Raw genomic sequence first — 17,412 nt, 5'->3', positions numbered from 1 at the left:
AAAGACTGCACAACAACTCTGAACAACATGCAACCTGCATACAGCAACAGCAATTATTACCTCAGAGTGCAATGTGACAATACCCTGAAACATGACATGAATGACCAAAAACTGCAAATTTCAGTGAGAGGTAGGTTTAAAGTCCACACTCTTACACCTCAGTGATTATTTCCCTTGTTCTACTGCTTTGACCTTCTCTTGCTTTGATTCCATTTTGAAAATAATATAACAAATAGAGAGGAATTACTGTATTTGCTGACTTCTCCACATGGACTTTCCCACCAGATGATCCTCCCACACCGACTCTGACTCCACCCACAGTGAGGGGGGTGGAGGGAACCTCAGTGAGTGTGAGGTGTTCTGCTCCAGCTCCCTGTCTGTCTCTTCCTCCAGCTCTCACATGGACCCCCCACCTGGGTGACAGTCATGAGACACTGCAGGAGAATCAGGACAAAACTAAAGTCAAAATCTCCACTCTGACCTTCACTGCATCTCACCTCCATCACAGACAGAACATCTCCTGTACTGCCGTGTACACAAAACAAGATGGCAGCACTGAGTCATCTGCTACTACAAGTTTAACAGCTGATATTTCATGTGAGTGAATTTGATCATTTATTTGACAATATTTTAACTAGAAACATTAGAATTGAGTTAGTTTAATGCTTTACTTGATTTGTCAAAAAAGATCATTAGTACATTTTTTCAAGGCAAAATAATAAAAATTCACTGTTCTAAAAATATGAGGATTTGCTGCTTTTTTCTCCTGTATACAATATAAACTTGGTCAAACTAGAGGGTATTTGTCTGATTATTTTTCCCCCACATCAAATCAATATTTCAGTGATGCAAATAAGCAGGGACGTCTGTTAGACTCGGTCGTTAAAATACATCCAACCAGATATTTGTAACCTCCTGGTTGTGCGCATCCACACGACCAGTTTGCTTTCACATCTGGCACACTGACATGCATAAAGGTGGACAACAGATCTCCACTTCTTCTCACTGTGAAAAGTGAAGCCAACATATCCTGAATATGAGAGTTTGCAAATAAATACTGGATTCCAAACAGGTGGTGAAAGTGCAGGAACAGAGTGAAAGCTGCTGTTGTTGATGACCATGTAACATTCCAGTACAGGAGCCTGAAATCGAAGCTTAAGCAGCACAAAGGAAGTAAATGTTAAAGTTGTTTGTAGGCTAAAATGAACTGTTCAATGAGGAAGTCTTGATGTATATTTTGAGCAGGTTTTATCTTCAGCTCTCACATAAGTTTCATCTTCTGCACCTGTCACTTAATCAGCTCTGACCAGAAGATGAGTCCAGTGTGCTCCTCACTCAGAGCCTCTATGTCCTTATTTATTATTGTTCAGATTCACCCAAACACACCTCAGTGTCAGTCAGTCCCTCTGGTCCAGTACCAGAAGACAGTACTGTGACTCTGACATGCAGTACTACTGCTAACCCAGCAGTAGTGAACTACACCTGGTACAGAACTGATGGAGGCCAGGAGACTTTTATTGGGACTGGACATGTTTTAAGCATTACAGCTTCTAAAGTCAGAGTCTTTTTTCTGCAAGGCTGAAAATAATGTTGGAGCTGGACGATCCAACATCAGTCACATCGATGTTCAATGTATGTCTACACGGCTAAAATGTTTTATTACATAAACTCGAGCATATTTCATTTTAAAGTATAGACAAATTTTCTCATTAATTTATTTGCCTCTTCATCGTTAAATTTCCCTTTTTATAAAGCTCTTATTTACTCTTATAATATATAAATACTAAATAAATAATTACATAAGTTACTTCTTACCCCACTGCAAAAATGGCTATAAGCAATTCATTTGGTCAGAGGACATGGAGTGAGCACTATAAAGCACCTCTCCCAATACATAAAATGGATTTGGACTTTGGACTTTGATTGTCTTCGCTCACAACTTTTCAACAATTGTTTTGTTATTTCAGTCTCTGTCCTTTTCCCAACATGATTAAATATGACTTTGACTCTTGTCTTTTCTCCATTGGTTGCAGTTGCTCCACAGATCCTGCCCTCATCTTTTGCAATAAAACTGCAGCGCAGCAGCTCAACTGTTCCTGTGAGACTGTGGGAAATCCTTCTCCCACATCACAGTGGTATTTGGATGGGTTGCCTGTCAATCACTCTGACAAGTTTGCAATCAGCAGTGAGTCTGTAAAAGACACGAGTGTGAGGAGCATCATCTCTGTGAATCGACCACAGTGGAAGGGTCTTTCCACCTTGTCCTGCCTCAGCTCCAACTCTCAGGGATCTGTCAGTCAACCTTTTTATGTCTACGTCCTTGAGCCTCAAACATCTGCAGAAAGTCTCGGTTTGTATTGTGCTAAATCAAAGTTCTATTGATTATCAGGAAATGATCAGGATTTTAAAACAGAAAGACTTAAGGTTTATTCAATTCGTTAATGAATACAGTTCAGAATCTGTAACACATGCTGCAGCAAATGAAGGAGCTACAGTGGTGTTCTGCTGCCTTTTGTTAAAACTTTACTTTTATTGGTAAAAAAAAAAAGTTATTTTTATCTGGACATATTGGAAAAAACAACTAAGCAGAATCTTTACTATGGTCACTTTGGATGATTTCATGGTAAACGGTAAGGTGCTAAGATTTTAGAGGTAACAAACTGTTAAATTTCTTCTTTACTGTAAAAGAGTAATGACTTGTTCTTATTCCAAGATTTGTGTCCTGTGTTTCAGATGTCATGTGTGGAGACCCTACAGAGAAGGTCATTATGCCACAGGCTATCGAGGCTCTGAGGGGATCCTGTGTGACCATACCCTGCTCCTTTGAAGTACGGACAACATTTAATGTCCATTTAGATCAAACATGTGAAGCATTGTGGAAAAATGAGGCAAACACTGTTGTGTTTGACAGCCGTAATCCACAAAGTTCTACAATAAAAGGAAATTTCACAGGAAACTTAATAAATAAAGACTGCACAACAACTCTGAACAACATGAAACCTGCATACAACAACAAATATCACCTCAGAGTGGAATGTGCCAATACCCTGAAACATAACATGATTGACCAAAAATTGCAAATTTCAGTGAGAGGTAGGTTTAAAGTCCACACTCTTACACCTCAGTGATTATTTCCCTTGTTCTACTGCTTTGACCTTCTCTTGCTTTTATTCCATTTTGAAAATAATATATCAAATAGAGAGGAATTACTGTATTTGCTGACTTCTCCACATGGACTTTCCACCAGATGATCCTCCCACACCGACTCTGACTCCACCCACAGTGAGGGTGATGGAGGGAACCTCAGTGAGTGTGAGGTGTTCTGCTCCAGCTCCCTGTCTGTCTCTTCCTCCAGCTCTCACATGGACCCCCCACCTGGGTGACAGTCATGAGACACTGCAGGAGAATCTGGACAAAACGAAAGTCAAAATCTCCACTCTGACCTTCACTGCATCTCACCTCCATCACAGACAGAACATCTCCTGTACTGCCGTGTACACAAACAAAATGGGAGCACCAAGTCATCTGCTACTACAAGTTTTCCAGCTGATATTTCATGTGAGTGAATTTGATCATTTATTTGACAATATTTTAATGAGAAACATTATAATTGAGTGAGGTTATTAATGCTTTACTTGATTAGGCCTGTGAATATTCTCATTCATCCAGGTCATGGTTATCTCAAGGAAATTCAATCGAATGCAACTTAGTTATTTGTCTTTGAAGACGTTTCACCTCTCATCCAAGAGGCTTCATCAGTTGATGCTCGCTTGACTAGGCTGGGACTAGTCCAACTAGCTGGTGTGGAGACCCAGGTATTTAACATCTGTGGAGGCATTCACATGGCCAGTGGTGTCATAGGCTCGTTTAGTGCCCCATTGTGCCAAACGACAGTCGTTGAAAGACAGTCGTTGGGGATGGTGAAGTTGGTTTCGACTTCGTTAATGCTCTATAACACAATAGAGCATTAACGAAGTTGTGAATGCCTCCACAGAGGTTTAATACCTGGGTCTCCACACCAGCTAGTTGGACTAGTCCCAGCCTAGTCAAGCGAGCATCACCTGATGAAGCCTCTTGGATGAGAGGTGAAACGTCTTCAAAGACAAATAACTAAGTCCAGTTGCATTCGATTGAATTTACTTGAGATTACTTGATTAGTCAAAAAAGATCATTAGTACATTTTTTCAAGGCAAAATAGTAAAAATTCACTGTTCTAAAAATATGAGGATTTGCTGCTTTTTTCTCCTTTATACAATATAAACTTGGTCAAACTAGAGGGTATTTGTCTGATTATTTTTCCCCCACATCAAATCAATATTTCAGTGATGCAAATAAGCGGGGACGTCTGTTAGACTCGGTTGTTAAAATACATCCAACTAGATATTTGCAACCTCCTGGTTGTGCGCATCCACACGACCAGTTTACTTTCACATCTGGCACACTGACATGCATAAAGATGGACAACAGATCTCCACTTCTTCTCACTGTGAAAAGTGGAGCCAACATATCCTGAATATGAGAGTTTGCAAATCAGTACTGGATTCCAAACAGGTGGTGAAAGTGCAGGAACAGAGTGAAAGCTGCTGTTGTTGATGACCATGTAACATTCCAGTACAGGAGCCTGAAATCGAGGCTTAAGCCACACAAAGGAAGTAAATGTTAAAGTTGTTTGTAGGCTAAAATGAACTGTTCAATGAGGAAGTCTTGATGTATATTTTTGAGCAGGTTTTATCTTCAGCTCTCACATAAGTTTCATCTTTTGCACCTGTCACTTAATCAGCTCTGACCAGAAGATGAGTCCAGTGTGCTCCTCACTCAGAGCCTCTATGTCCTTATTTGTTATTTTTCAGATTCACCCAAACACACCTCAGTGTCAGTCAGTCCCTCTGGTCCAGTACCAAAAAACAGTACTGTGACTCTGACATGCAGTACTACTGCTAACCCAGCAGTAGTGAACTACACCTGGTGCAGAACTGATGGAGGCCAAGAGACTTTTATTGGGACTGGACATGTTTTAAGCATTAGAGCTTCTGAAGTCAGAGGTCCTTTTTTCTGCAAGGCTGAAAATAATGTTGGAGTTGGACGATCCAACATCAGTCACATCGATGTTCAATGTATGTATGAATTTCTAACTTATATGTTTTATACACTTCGTTAAGTCTAGCTTTATGCAGTGCACTGATTTATAAATTGTAATATTTAGTCATGAACTGATTTATTCAAACCCTTAAGGTCATTGTGTTTAGGACTTTTAAAGGTCCAACTTCAGTTCCCTCAGGTTCGATTTTTATATTTGGGCCTCCTCGTTTATCCTTTTCAGCCTACATTATCAAACCTGTTAATACAGGCAAGTCGGTAGTTTAATGCTGGCTTTCTTCAATAACTCATTAAGTATTAGTGACCAAATAAAAATACTCTTTAGACAGACGTTTGCATTCTGGTTTTGCCAGATACAAAAAGGTGTCAACACTGTAACTTTGGAAGAAAGAAAACTGACAAAACACACCTTTATTTTTCTCACAATAATAAACCAAATAAACTTTTTCTGACATTTTAATAACTTCTTTTTCAGATTCACCCAAACACACCTCAGTGTCAGTCAGTCCCTCTGGTCCAGTACCAGAAGACAGTACTGTGACTCTGACATGCAGTACTACTGCTAACCCAGCAGTAGTGAACTACACCTGGTACAGAACTGATGGAGGCCAGGAGACTTTTATTGGGACTGGACATGTTTTAAGCATTACAGCTTCTAAAGTCAGAGGTCCTTTTTTCTGCAAGACTGAAAATAATGTTGGAGCTGGACGATCCAACATCAGTCACATCGATGTTCAATGTATGTCTCACACGGCTAAATTGTTTTGTTACATAAACTCGAGCATATTTCATTTGAAAGTATAGACAAATTTTCTCATTAATTTATTTGCCTCTTCATCGTTAAATTTCCTTTTTTTTTATAAAGCTCTTATTTAATCTTATAATATACTAAATACAAAAAAAAAAAAATACTAAATACTTATAATACTAAATAAATAATTACATAAGTTACTTCTTACCCCACTGCTAAAAATGGCTATAAGCAATTCATTTGGTAAGAGGACATGGAGTGAGCACTATAAAGCACCTCTCCCAATACATAAAATGGATTTGGACTTTGGACTTTGATTGTCTTCGCTCACAACTTTTCAACAATTGTTTTGTTATTTCAGTCTCTGTCCTTTTCCCAACATGATTAAATATGACTTTGACTCTTGTCTTTTCTCCATTGGTTGCAGTTGCTCCACAGATCCTGCCCTCATCTTATTGCAATAAGACTGCAGAGCAGCTCAACTGTTCCTGTGAGACTGTGGGAAATCCTTCTCCCACATCACAGTGGTATTTGGATGGGTTGCCTGTCAATCACTCTGACAAGTTTGCAATCAGCAGTGAGTCTGTAAAAGACACGAGTGTGAGGAGCATCATCTCTGTGAATCGACCACAGTGGAAGGGTCTTTCCACCTTGTCCTGCCTCAGCTCCAACTCTCAGGGATCTGTCAGTCAACCTTTTTATGTCTACGTCCTTGAGCCTCAAACATCTGCAGACAGTCACGGTTTGTATTGTGCTAAATCAAAGTTCTATTGATTAGCAGGGAAATGATGAGGATTATAAAAAGAAAGACTTAAGGTTTATTCAATTCAGAAATCAGAATTTTTTCTCTCTAATCCTGAATCAGAAATGGCTCAGAAAATGATTTCTACTGCCACGTTTATAATCGGAAACATGGGCAATGATCAACACTAACTTGTCTCTGAGCAGGATGTGTTATTCAATGAAATGCAGTCTATCCTGGTTCCAGGATAAAAATCAGCGATCAAAATTTTGTATTTTCAACAACATTATGCTGTTGCATGTTGTGTAGATAAAACAGTTCATGGCTTCATTAAGGATTTAAGGGCCAGAGTGTTTAGGCAGAAACTTTAGCTCTGAATTCTAATGCTGCTCGTCCTTATTGGCTGCTCCTGATCTAACTTTACAATCAGCTGACATTGATAACCTCACAACCACAATATAAAGGTACACTATATGGACAAAAGTATCGGGACACCCATTACACTGTATTCTAAATACGTAGACACTGATGGTCCCCCCTTTGCAGCCATTCCAGCTTCAACTCTTCTGGGGAGGCTTTCCACAAGATTTTGTGCTTCTGTGGGAATTTAGCCCATTCATGCAGCAGAGCGTTTGTGAGGTCAGACTCTGATGTTGGACCAAAAGGCCTGACTCACAATCTCCGTTTCCAATTTGCATGTGTGTGTGGTTATGGTTTGGCTTAGGGTAATTCTCCAGGAAATTAACATTGAATGTAATGCCCTCTGAAGCCATACAAGCTTCTGATTTATACCTGTTTCTTGATAAAAAAGAAGCATTATAAATAAGCATGTAGTCAAGCGTCTCAGCCTGATGTACCTGAAGTAGAGAAGCAGAAGTAACAACTCACTAAAAAGAAGTCTTTATAAAGTATGTCCATACTATTACCAGAAGAATGATGTCTTGTCTGAGTTACTTCTTTATCCTAATCTTCCACTGTCGCTTGTATGTTTCAGACAAAGTAACCTTGTATGCCTTCATCACCATAGTTGCTGCACTGCTTGTATTAGTATGTGCTCTGCTCTTAGTTATCAGGTAAGGTAACAGCTTAAGACAAAATGGTCACACTACTCCTTCATATAACTGTTAGTGTTTTTCATTATCTTACTTGGACTCCTGTTTTTTTTTTTTTTAACACTGTGAGAGCAAATACTGACAATGTGCAGTGTTCACTTCAATCTTCATCCATGAGAACAAATTTAAAGTGTTAAAATTGGTCAGTAGAGTAGTATCAGAAGACTGTATCCTGAGGTGTCCAGGTTCTGTCCAAAGCAATGAATTACTTTCATAAAACTGCAACTGCAACATCAACATGCAGTCAATAATGCTGACAGAATAAATTCACTTTACCTTTGAATTTCCATGGATAAATCTCCACTGCAAAAAACTGCTGGGCTATTAGTGTAAAATTCATGCCATATATACTCCTGTAGGTTAAATGTTGTACTATATGTTTTAGGTCTCAGAGGATTCACCACAACCTTCCTCAGAACACAGTTGCTATGAACCAACTTCTTACAAGTGGAGAGGGAAATGAGGTACCTTGAATTTAAACAAGGCAGCTTTCATTTGAAGTAATCAAAGAGAAAACACTGATGGCACAGACACTCTGCTAATCTTGTTTAATTGCAGATACCCAATGCAACAGAAGAGGACATTTATGCCAACGTCCAAAGACAGGACGATGTCGCCTACTGTGCCTCTATCTCTGAAGTGAACAGCCCCAACTTCCCCAGCTCCGGGCCAAACAATGTAGAAGGAGTCAATACAAGCTCAGAGAAGAAGGAGGAGGGCAGTGGTGTGATTTACTCTGGTGTGAACTGGAAAAGCAAGAGCAAGAGGAGGAAGGAAGAAGTTGCTGGGGACATGGATCAGCCTGGTAGCTCCTACCTTGCGGAGGAAAGGTGCATGACACGGACACGGACATTTAGATGAACTGAATTGTGTTCTTTTGGTTTAAGTTCTCAGTTTGTTTGTTTTATTGAATATCTCAATATATTCTTGTCATATATATATATATATATAATATATATTATATATATATATATATATATATATATATATATATATATATATATTCTTGTGCATAACATTTTGTATTTTTACTTATTTTACTCAGTGATGTTTGATGCTTCAGCACACCAAGACATTATGGACAATGCTATGCTTCTAACTTTGTTTGGTGAAGGCCCTTTTCTATTCCAGTGTACAAGACTTGTTAGATGAGTTTGGTGTGGAAGAACTTCATTGGACCGCACAGAGCCCTGACCTCAACCCCATCAAACACCTTTGGGATGAGCTAGACCTTTTCATTCAACATCAGTGTCTGACCTCATAAATACTCTACTGCATGAATGGGCAGAAATTCCCACAGAAAAACTCCAAAGAAACTCCAAAAAGAAAATCTTGTGGAAAGCCTTCCCAGAAGAGTGGAAGCTGTATAGTGGCAAAGCTGTCTGAGTAACGATGCATTTTGATACTTAATTTTCAGGACTTGTTGAAATATTATTTTAAATATCCCACTCAAATTATCAACTTGTCTGAACCCCGACTGGCTAAGGATACAATCTTGAAGGGGACGTCTTGATTAATATGCTGATGACATACATGTTTCAACAACCACGACTGAACTGAGTGAACATTCAATCTGACATTCAGTAAAAATCAAATGTTCTCAGTTTCATATGCTGAGCTGCTGAACTGGACTCAATTACATCATAAAATGACTTGTGTGTATTAGTTCGTACGCATCCCAAATATCACAACGGCAACAGCCGCATATCAATCACCGACTTTGCATAACCTATGTCCTCATGAAGCCACTGGACTAAGTTTAGGTGGATTCATTCAATGTTGTGCTAAATCACATGACATTGAAGTGCTGAAATGAAATTGAGTTTGAGGCAATTTCTACTGTTTATTAACTGCTCTTAATTACCACAGAAATTTGACTGAGTATACGTCATCACCTTCTCAGCCCATTTGAAACATAACAGCTGCATCACTGGGTTATGAAGTGTTACAATGTTATTATTATTGTTTTTGTGAATTACTTTCACAGTAAAGGCTAATTAGAGACTTCTGCTGTGTCTTAATCATTTGCAGAAATTCTCATTCCTAGCTTAGCATTAGAGTTCATTTTAGGTCAATATTTAAATCAAAAGAAGAACATTTGTGACCATTAAAGTACAAAACTAGGCTCAACACAAATGTGTGACTTTTTAAAAGTATTTTTGATGAAAAAGGACATTTCACTGGCACACCCACATGTGTTTTTGCGACTTCCTCATCTTTGAGTCAACTCCTGAGGCTGATTAAAAAAGCAGCACAAACTCTGAGGGAACTTCACTTCTCTGTTCATCTCTCATCCGTCTGCTCGAAAGACCGAAAGAAAACGTAAGCCGTCTTTGCTTCTATACGACACACATCGTCAGCATTCATTTAAAATATAAATCAAAATTCTACACGCTTTAACATTCATTTATTTTGAATTTAGATCAATTAGCAACTGAAAGGCAGAAAGAAGAAACCACAAGAAAAACCAAACAAACAGAAGGCAGTCTTTCAGTGTTGTTTTAGACATTTTTAGTGTTGAACAGCTTCCTCCTGCTTGTCCTTTTTATTATCATGCCATCCTCTGTGTCAGTATGCCGCAGCACCGACTGTTGTTTGCAAACAACTCTTACTTTGTTGATAAAAATCTCCATCACCAGACTTTCATAAAAGTCGGTGAGCGATTCTGACACACCTTGAATTGAAGAACTGAATTCTGTCAGAACTTTTCTGTTTGGAAACTTTTCCTCACTGATAAAAACTGAAAAATATTCCAAAACATCTCTACATCATCTCAACTTCACTACTGGCCTCCAAATAAACCCCAGAATACAAACTAGTTATTTCGGACTGAACTGTACTAAAAATATGAAGTGTTGTCATGTATGATCTCCAGACTTCCTGCCTCACACGACTCACAAAGATGGCTGCAGCTCTGACTCTCCTTTTCATCGGCTGTCTGCTGCAAGGTGAGTTGAAGCTCATTCACATTTGAATCAGTGAAAGTATTAAAAACTCTAACTGCGCGATGTTAGTCAAGCATTTACACCAGACTGCAGCAGTAACACTGTAACACATGCTGCAGCAAATGAAGGAGCTACAGTGGTGTTCTGCTGCCTTTTGTTAAAACTTTACTTTGATGGTTAAAAGTTTTATCTGGACATATTGGAAAAAACAACTAAGCAGAATCTTTATTATGGTCACTTTGGATGATTTCATGGTAAACGGTAAGGTGCTAAGATTTTAGAGTAACAAACTGTTAAATTTCTTTTTACTGTAAAAGAGTAATGACTTGTTCTTATTCCAAGATTTGTGTCCTGTGTTTCAGATGTCATGTGTGGAGACCCTACAGAGAAGGTCATTATGCCAAAGGCTATCGAGGCTCTGAGGGGATCCTGTGTGACCATACCCTGCTCCTTTGAAGTACGGAGAGAATATAATGTCCATTTAGATCAAACATGTGAAGCATTGTGGAAAAACGAGGCAAAGACTGTTGTGTTTAACAGCCGTAATCCACAAAGTTCTACAATTAAAGGAAATTTCACAGGAAACTTAACAAATAAAGACTGCACAACAACTCTGAACAACATGCAACCTGAATACAACAAACAATATACCTCAGAGTGAATGTGACAATACCCTGAAACATAACATGATGAAAAATTGCAAATTTCAGTGAGAGGTAGGTTTAAAGTCCACACTCTTACACCTCAGTGATTATTTCCCTTGTTCTACTGCTTTGACCTTCTCTTGCTTTTATTCCATTGTTTGAAAATAATATAACAAATAGAGAGGAATTACTGTATTTGCTGACTTCTCCACATGGACTTTCCCACCAGATGATCCTCCCACACCGACTCTGACTCCACCCACAGTGAGGTGGGTGGAGGGAACCTCAGTGAGTGTGAGGTGTTCTGCTCCAGCTCCCTGTCTGTCTCTTCCTCCAGCTCTCACATGGACCCCCCACCTGGGTGACAGTCATGAGACACTGCAGGAGAATCAGGACAAAACTAAAGTCAAAATCTCCACTCTGACCTTCACTGCATCTCACCTCCATCACAGACAGAACATCTCCTGTACTGCCGTGTACACAAAACAAGATGGCAGCACTGAGTCATCTGCTACTACAAGTTTCACAGCTGATATTTCATGTGAGTGAATTTGATCATTTATTTGACAATATTTTAATTAGAAACATTACAATTGAGTTAGGTTATTAATGCTTTACTTGATTAGTCAAAAAAGATCATTAGTACATTTTTTCAAGGCAAAATAGTAAAAATTCGCTGTTCTAAAAATATGAGGATTTGCTGCTTTTTTCTCCTGTATACAATATAAACTTGGTCAAACTAGAGGGTATTTGTCTGATTATTTTTCCCCCACATCAAATCAATATTTCAGTGATGCAAATAAGCGGGGACGTCTGTTAGACTCGGTTGTTAAAATACATCCAACGAGATTTCGCCTCCTGGTTGTGCGCATCCACACGACCAGTTTACTTTCACATCTGGCACACTGACATGCATAAAGATGGACAACAGATCTCCACTTCTTCTCACTGTGAAAAGTGGAGCCAACATATCCTGAATATGAGAGTTTGCAAATAAATACTGGATTCCAAACAGGTGGTGAAAGTGCAGGAACAGAGTGAAAGCTGCTGTTGTTGATGACCATGTAACATTCCAGTACAGGAGCCTGAAATTGAGGCTTAAGCAGCACAAAGGAAGTAAATGTTAAAGTTGTTTGTAGGCTAAAATGAACTGTTCAATGAGGAAGTCTTGATGTATATTTTTGAGCAGGTTTTATCTTCAGCTCTCACATAAGTTTCATCTTCTGCACCTGTCACTTAATCAGCTCTGACCAGAAGATGAGTCCAGTGTGCTCCTCACTCAGAGCCTCTATGTCCTTATTTGTTATTGTTCAGATTCACCCAAACACACCTCAGTGTCAGTCAGTCCCTCTGGTCCAGTACCAAAACAGTACTGTGACTCTGACATGCAGTACTACTGCTAACCCAGCAGTAGTGAACTACACCTGGTACAGAACTGATGGAGGCCAGGAGACTTTTATTGGGACTGGACATGTTTTAAGCATTACAGCTTCTGAAGTCAGAGTCCTTTTTTCTGCAAGGCTGAAAATAATGTTGGAGCTGGACGATCCAACATCAGTCACATCGATGTTCAATGTATGTATGAATTTCTAACTTATATGTTTTATACACTTCGTTAAGTCTAGCTTTATGCAGTGCACTGATTTATAAATTGTAATATTTAGTCATGAACTGTTTATTCAAATACTTAAGGTCATTGTGTTTAGGATTTTTAAAGGTCCAACTTCAGTTCCCTCAGGTTTGATTTTTGTATTCGGGCCTCCTCGTTTATCCTTTTCAGCCTACATTATCAAACCTGTTAATACAGGCAAGTCGGTAGTTTAATGCTGGCTTTCTTCAATAACTCATTAAGTATTAGTGACCAAATAAAAATACTCTTTAGACAGACGTTTGCATTCTGGTTTCGCCAGATACAAAAAGGTGTCAACATTGTAACTTTGGAAGAAAGAAAACTGACAAAACACACCTTTATTTTTCTCACAATAATAAACCAAATAAACTTTTTCTGACATTTTAATAACTTCTTTTTCAGATTCACCCAAACACACCTCAGTGTCAGTCAGTCCCTCTGGTCCAGTACCAAAACAGTACTGTGACTCTGACATGCAGACTACTGCTAACCCAGCAGTAGTGAACTACACCTGGTACAGAACTGATGGAGGCCAGGAGACTTTTATTGGGACTGGACATGTTTTAAGCATTAGAGCTTCTGAAGTCAGAGTCCTTTTTTCTGCAAGGCTGAAAATGATGTTGGAGCTGGACGATCCAACATCAGTCACATCGATGTTCAATGTATGTGTCACACGGCTAAATTGTTTTGTTACATAAACTCAAGCATATTTCATTTGAATGTATAGACAAATTTTCTCATTCATTTATTTGCCTCTTCATCGTTAAATTTCCTTTTTTATAAAGCTCTTATTTCTCTTATATATAAATACTAAATAAATAATTACATAAGTTACTTCTTACCCCACTGCTAAAAATGGCTATAAGCAATTCATTTGGTAAGAGGACATGGAGTGAGCACTATAAAGCACCTCTCCCAATACATAAAATGGATTTGGACTTTGGACTTTGATTGTCTTCGCTCACAACTTTTCAACAATTGTTTTGTTATTTCAGTCTCTGTCCTTTTCCCAACATGATTAAATATGACTTTGACTCTTGTCTTTTCTCCATTGGTTGCAGTTGCTCCACAGATCCTGCCCTCATCTTATTGCAATAAAACTGCAGAGCAGCTCAACTGTTCCTGTGAGACTGTGGGAAATCCTTCTCCCACATCACAGTGGTATTTGGATGGGTTGCCTGTCAATCACTCTGACAAGTTTGCAATCAGCAGTGAGTCTGTAAAAGACACGAGTGTGAGGAGCATCATCTCTGTGAATCGACCACAGTGGAAGGGTCTTTCCACCTTGTCCTGCCTCAGCTCCAACTCTCAGGGATCTGTCAGTCAACCTTTTTATGTCTACGTCCTTGAGCCTCAAACATCTGCAGAAAGTCACGGTTTGTATTGTGCTGAATCAAAGCTCTATTGATTATCAGGAAATGATCAGGATTTTAAAAAAGAAAGACTTAAGGTTATTCATTAGTTAATGAATACAGTTCAGAATTTTTTCTCTCTAATCCTGAATCAGAAAATGATTTCTACTGCCACGTTTATAATCGGAAACATGGGCAATGATACACTAACTTGTCTCCGAGCAGGATGTATTATTCAATGAAATGCAGTCTATCCCGGTTCCAGGATAAAAATCACGATCAAAATTTTGTATTTTCAACAACATTATGCTGTTGCATGTTGTGTAGATAAAACAGTTCATGGCTTCATTAAGGATTTAAGGGCCAGAGTGTTTCAGCAGAAACTTTAGCTCTGAATTCTAATGCTGCTCGTCCTTATTGGCTGCTCCTGATCTAACTTTACAATCAGCTGACATTGATAACCTCACCAACACAATATAAAGGTACACTATATGGACAAAAGTATCGGGACACCAATTACTGCATTCTAAATACGTAGACACTGATGGTCCCCCCTTTGCAGCCATTCCAGCTTCAACTCTTCTGGGGAGGCTTTCCACAAGATTTTGTGTTTCTGTGGGAATTTTGCCCATTCATGCAGCAGAGCGTTTGTGAGGTCAGACTCTGATGTTGGATCAAAAGGCCTGGCTCACAATCTCCGTTTCCAATTTGCATGTGTGTGTGGTTATGGTTTGGCTTAGGGTAATTCTCCAGGAAATAACATGAATGTAATGTCCTCTGAAGCCATACAAGCTTCTGATTTATACCTGTTTCTTGATAAAAAAGAAGCATTATAAATAAAATGTAGTCAAGGTCTCAGCCTGATGTTCCTGAAGTAGAGAAGCAGAAGTAACAACTCACTAAAAAGAAGTCTTTATAAAGTATGTCCATACTATTACCAGAAGAATGATGTCTTGTCTGAGTTACTTCTTTATCCTAATCTTCCACTGTCACTTGTAAGAACTTTGGAAGAAAAAAAACTGACAAACACACTTTATTTCCTTGCAATAATAATCCAAATAATCTTTTTCTGGCATGAAATTTAGACTATTATGTTATTTTTTTATGACAGGCCTTGGGCATCTTGGATCGTATGGTGGAGTTCTTCTCTTGTCTGTTGCTGGTGTATCTCTAATGGTGAACGTCTTGTACACAGTCTGCATGGCATTTCTTTGGTACGTCATGACAACAGATTAAATGTTCTTTGAAGACAGCTCTGCTGATGAAAAGTGCTGATGATAGAAAATAATTAAGTAGTACATACCTAAAGAAACTAATTGTAATACATGTTTGGTTGGCACCAATTCCCCCCAATATTTAAATATGCCCATAAGGCCCCAAGCACCCACATATTTTAATTCATGCAATCATTATCATAACTAAACTTAAATTGCCATTATTATTACTACTGGTTCAAGTATTACTGCAGCTCTGCGTGTGGTTTGTCAAAGTTGTGTTGCCGTACCCGAGCAGAAGCTGTTGCTCGACTGCTTTGGGTAGGTAGATCCGGTCAATGTCAGACACTGTACCGTCTGTTTCGTTATTTTCAGTTGCATTACAATGTGAAAAGTTACAAAGTCACACGAATGTTAGCTAAACTATGGCACTGTCAACTGGGATAGTTTATGTAAAGACACCCCCCTCGTCAGATTTGGTCACCTCCAATGCTGACTCCATGATTACATCCTTGATATACAACGTCTTCTCTTATTTCCCCTCAAAGAAAGCAAGAAGGAGCCAGAAGCCAAAAGAAGAGGACAGAACTTACATGTCATTGGATCGAAGAGACAGATCTCCAGAGTACGATGTCATTGCCCAAACTCCGAAATGACGACTTCCACTGATGATGAGCGTGATCATTTCCTGAAGGATTTATTGCCTTTCACTGAGGCAAAAATGAATGCTTTATTTCTGCTCTCTGTTGCAATGCCTTAAATTTATGTTTATGTATTTATGAATCAAATTTCTGTGTGTGGGACACAAAACATGAACAACTATGTTAAAGCTTTCTGTCTGAAGTTCAATTTCAGCAAAATGTCGGAGCTGTTTTAAGTATGCTATGCAGTGATCTTTGAGGTGGCGAGTTTTTCCCTTTTACTGGTATTGACACTGTGTTGATCAGCTGTAGCACCTGTTTGATTTAAAACAGAAAGCACATTTTGAATGAGGAGACATAAGTCTGTTCCATGATTTTCTTTACTGAAATAAAGAAATAATGTGAAGCCAAATGCAGAGACGGGGATTTATATGGCACTGGACTGAACAGACGAGTCTCAGAAACATAGTGTTGTACAGAAAGACTGGGTCAACGTCCACAGTGTTTTGTTGACAATGACAATAAAACATTTATGCATTTCTTTCATACAATACATTCCATCTCGAGACTGTCTTCCTCAGAAGAATGACAGCACTTAGTTCAGTAAATGCCTCTGCAGAGCTCACAGAAAATGTGACAGGAGCAAAGGAAGACATTAAAATGACTTCTCTATCAAGCAGGAAGTCACCATGAGTTATACCTGTCACAATATCACATCTTCTCCACAGATGAAGTCAGAAACAAAAGAGGCCACAAAGCCTAACATATGTATTATTAACACAATATCAATATTTCATTTTTCACTTTAAATATCACGTTATCATCAATACCTGCATATAACTTGAACTGTGTGTTTATAACAATCAAGGTCCTCAATGCGTCACTCCAGAGGGCTCTGAGTAACGATGCATTTTGATACTTAATTTTCAGGACTTGTTGAAATATTATTTTAAATATCCCACTCAAATTATCAACTTGTCTGAACCCCGACTGGCTAAGGATACAACTTGAAGGGGACGTCTTGATTAATATGCTGATGACATACATGTTTCAACAACCACGACTGAACTGAGTGAACATTCAATCTGACATTCAGTAAAAATCAAATGTTCTCAGTTTCATATGCTGAGCTGCTGAACTGGACTCAATTACATCATAAAATGACTTTGTGTGTATTAGTTCGTACGCATCCCAAATATCACAACGGCAATCAGCCGACTTTGCATAACCTATGTCCTCATGAAGCCACTGGACTAAGTTTAGGTGGATTCATTCAATGTTGTG

At 38.8% G+C, this 17,412-nt stretch overlaps 1 protein-coding gene and 1 long non-coding RNA gene across 2 annotated transcripts in view; both read left to right on the top strand.

Moving 5' to 3' along the window:
- LOC124064251 (sialoadhesin-like) overlaps nucleotides 1-17,412 on the top strand; it is a 35,932-nt gene that overhangs the window by 1,446 nt on the left and 17,074 nt on the right. The window contains 3 exon segments of the mRNA XM_046398543.1: nucleotides 2,734-3,093; nucleotides 11,521-11,832; nucleotides 13,983-14,297. Of these exon segments, the coding sequence (XP_046254499.1) occupies nucleotides 2,734-3,093; nucleotides 11,521-11,832; nucleotides 13,983-14,297 (987 nt within the window).
- On the top strand, nucleotides 9,814-11,283 carry LOC124064259. The gene is made up of 3 exons (XR_006844242.1): nucleotides 9,814-10,024; nucleotides 10,578-10,650; nucleotides 11,010-11,283. It is a non-coding gene; the product is annotated as an uncharacterized LOC124064259 (long non-coding RNA).

The sequence above is a fragment of the Scatophagus argus genome, chromosome 9 (assembly GCF_020382885.2).
Source record: "Scatophagus argus isolate fScaArg1 chromosome 9, fScaArg1.pri, whole genome shotgun sequence".
Classification (NCBI taxonomy): Eukaryota; Metazoa; Chordata; class Actinopteri; family Scatophagidae; genus Scatophagus; species Scatophagus argus.
Note: the sequence above shows the minus strand (reverse complement) of the source record. Positions and strands in the feature narration are given on the sequence as shown.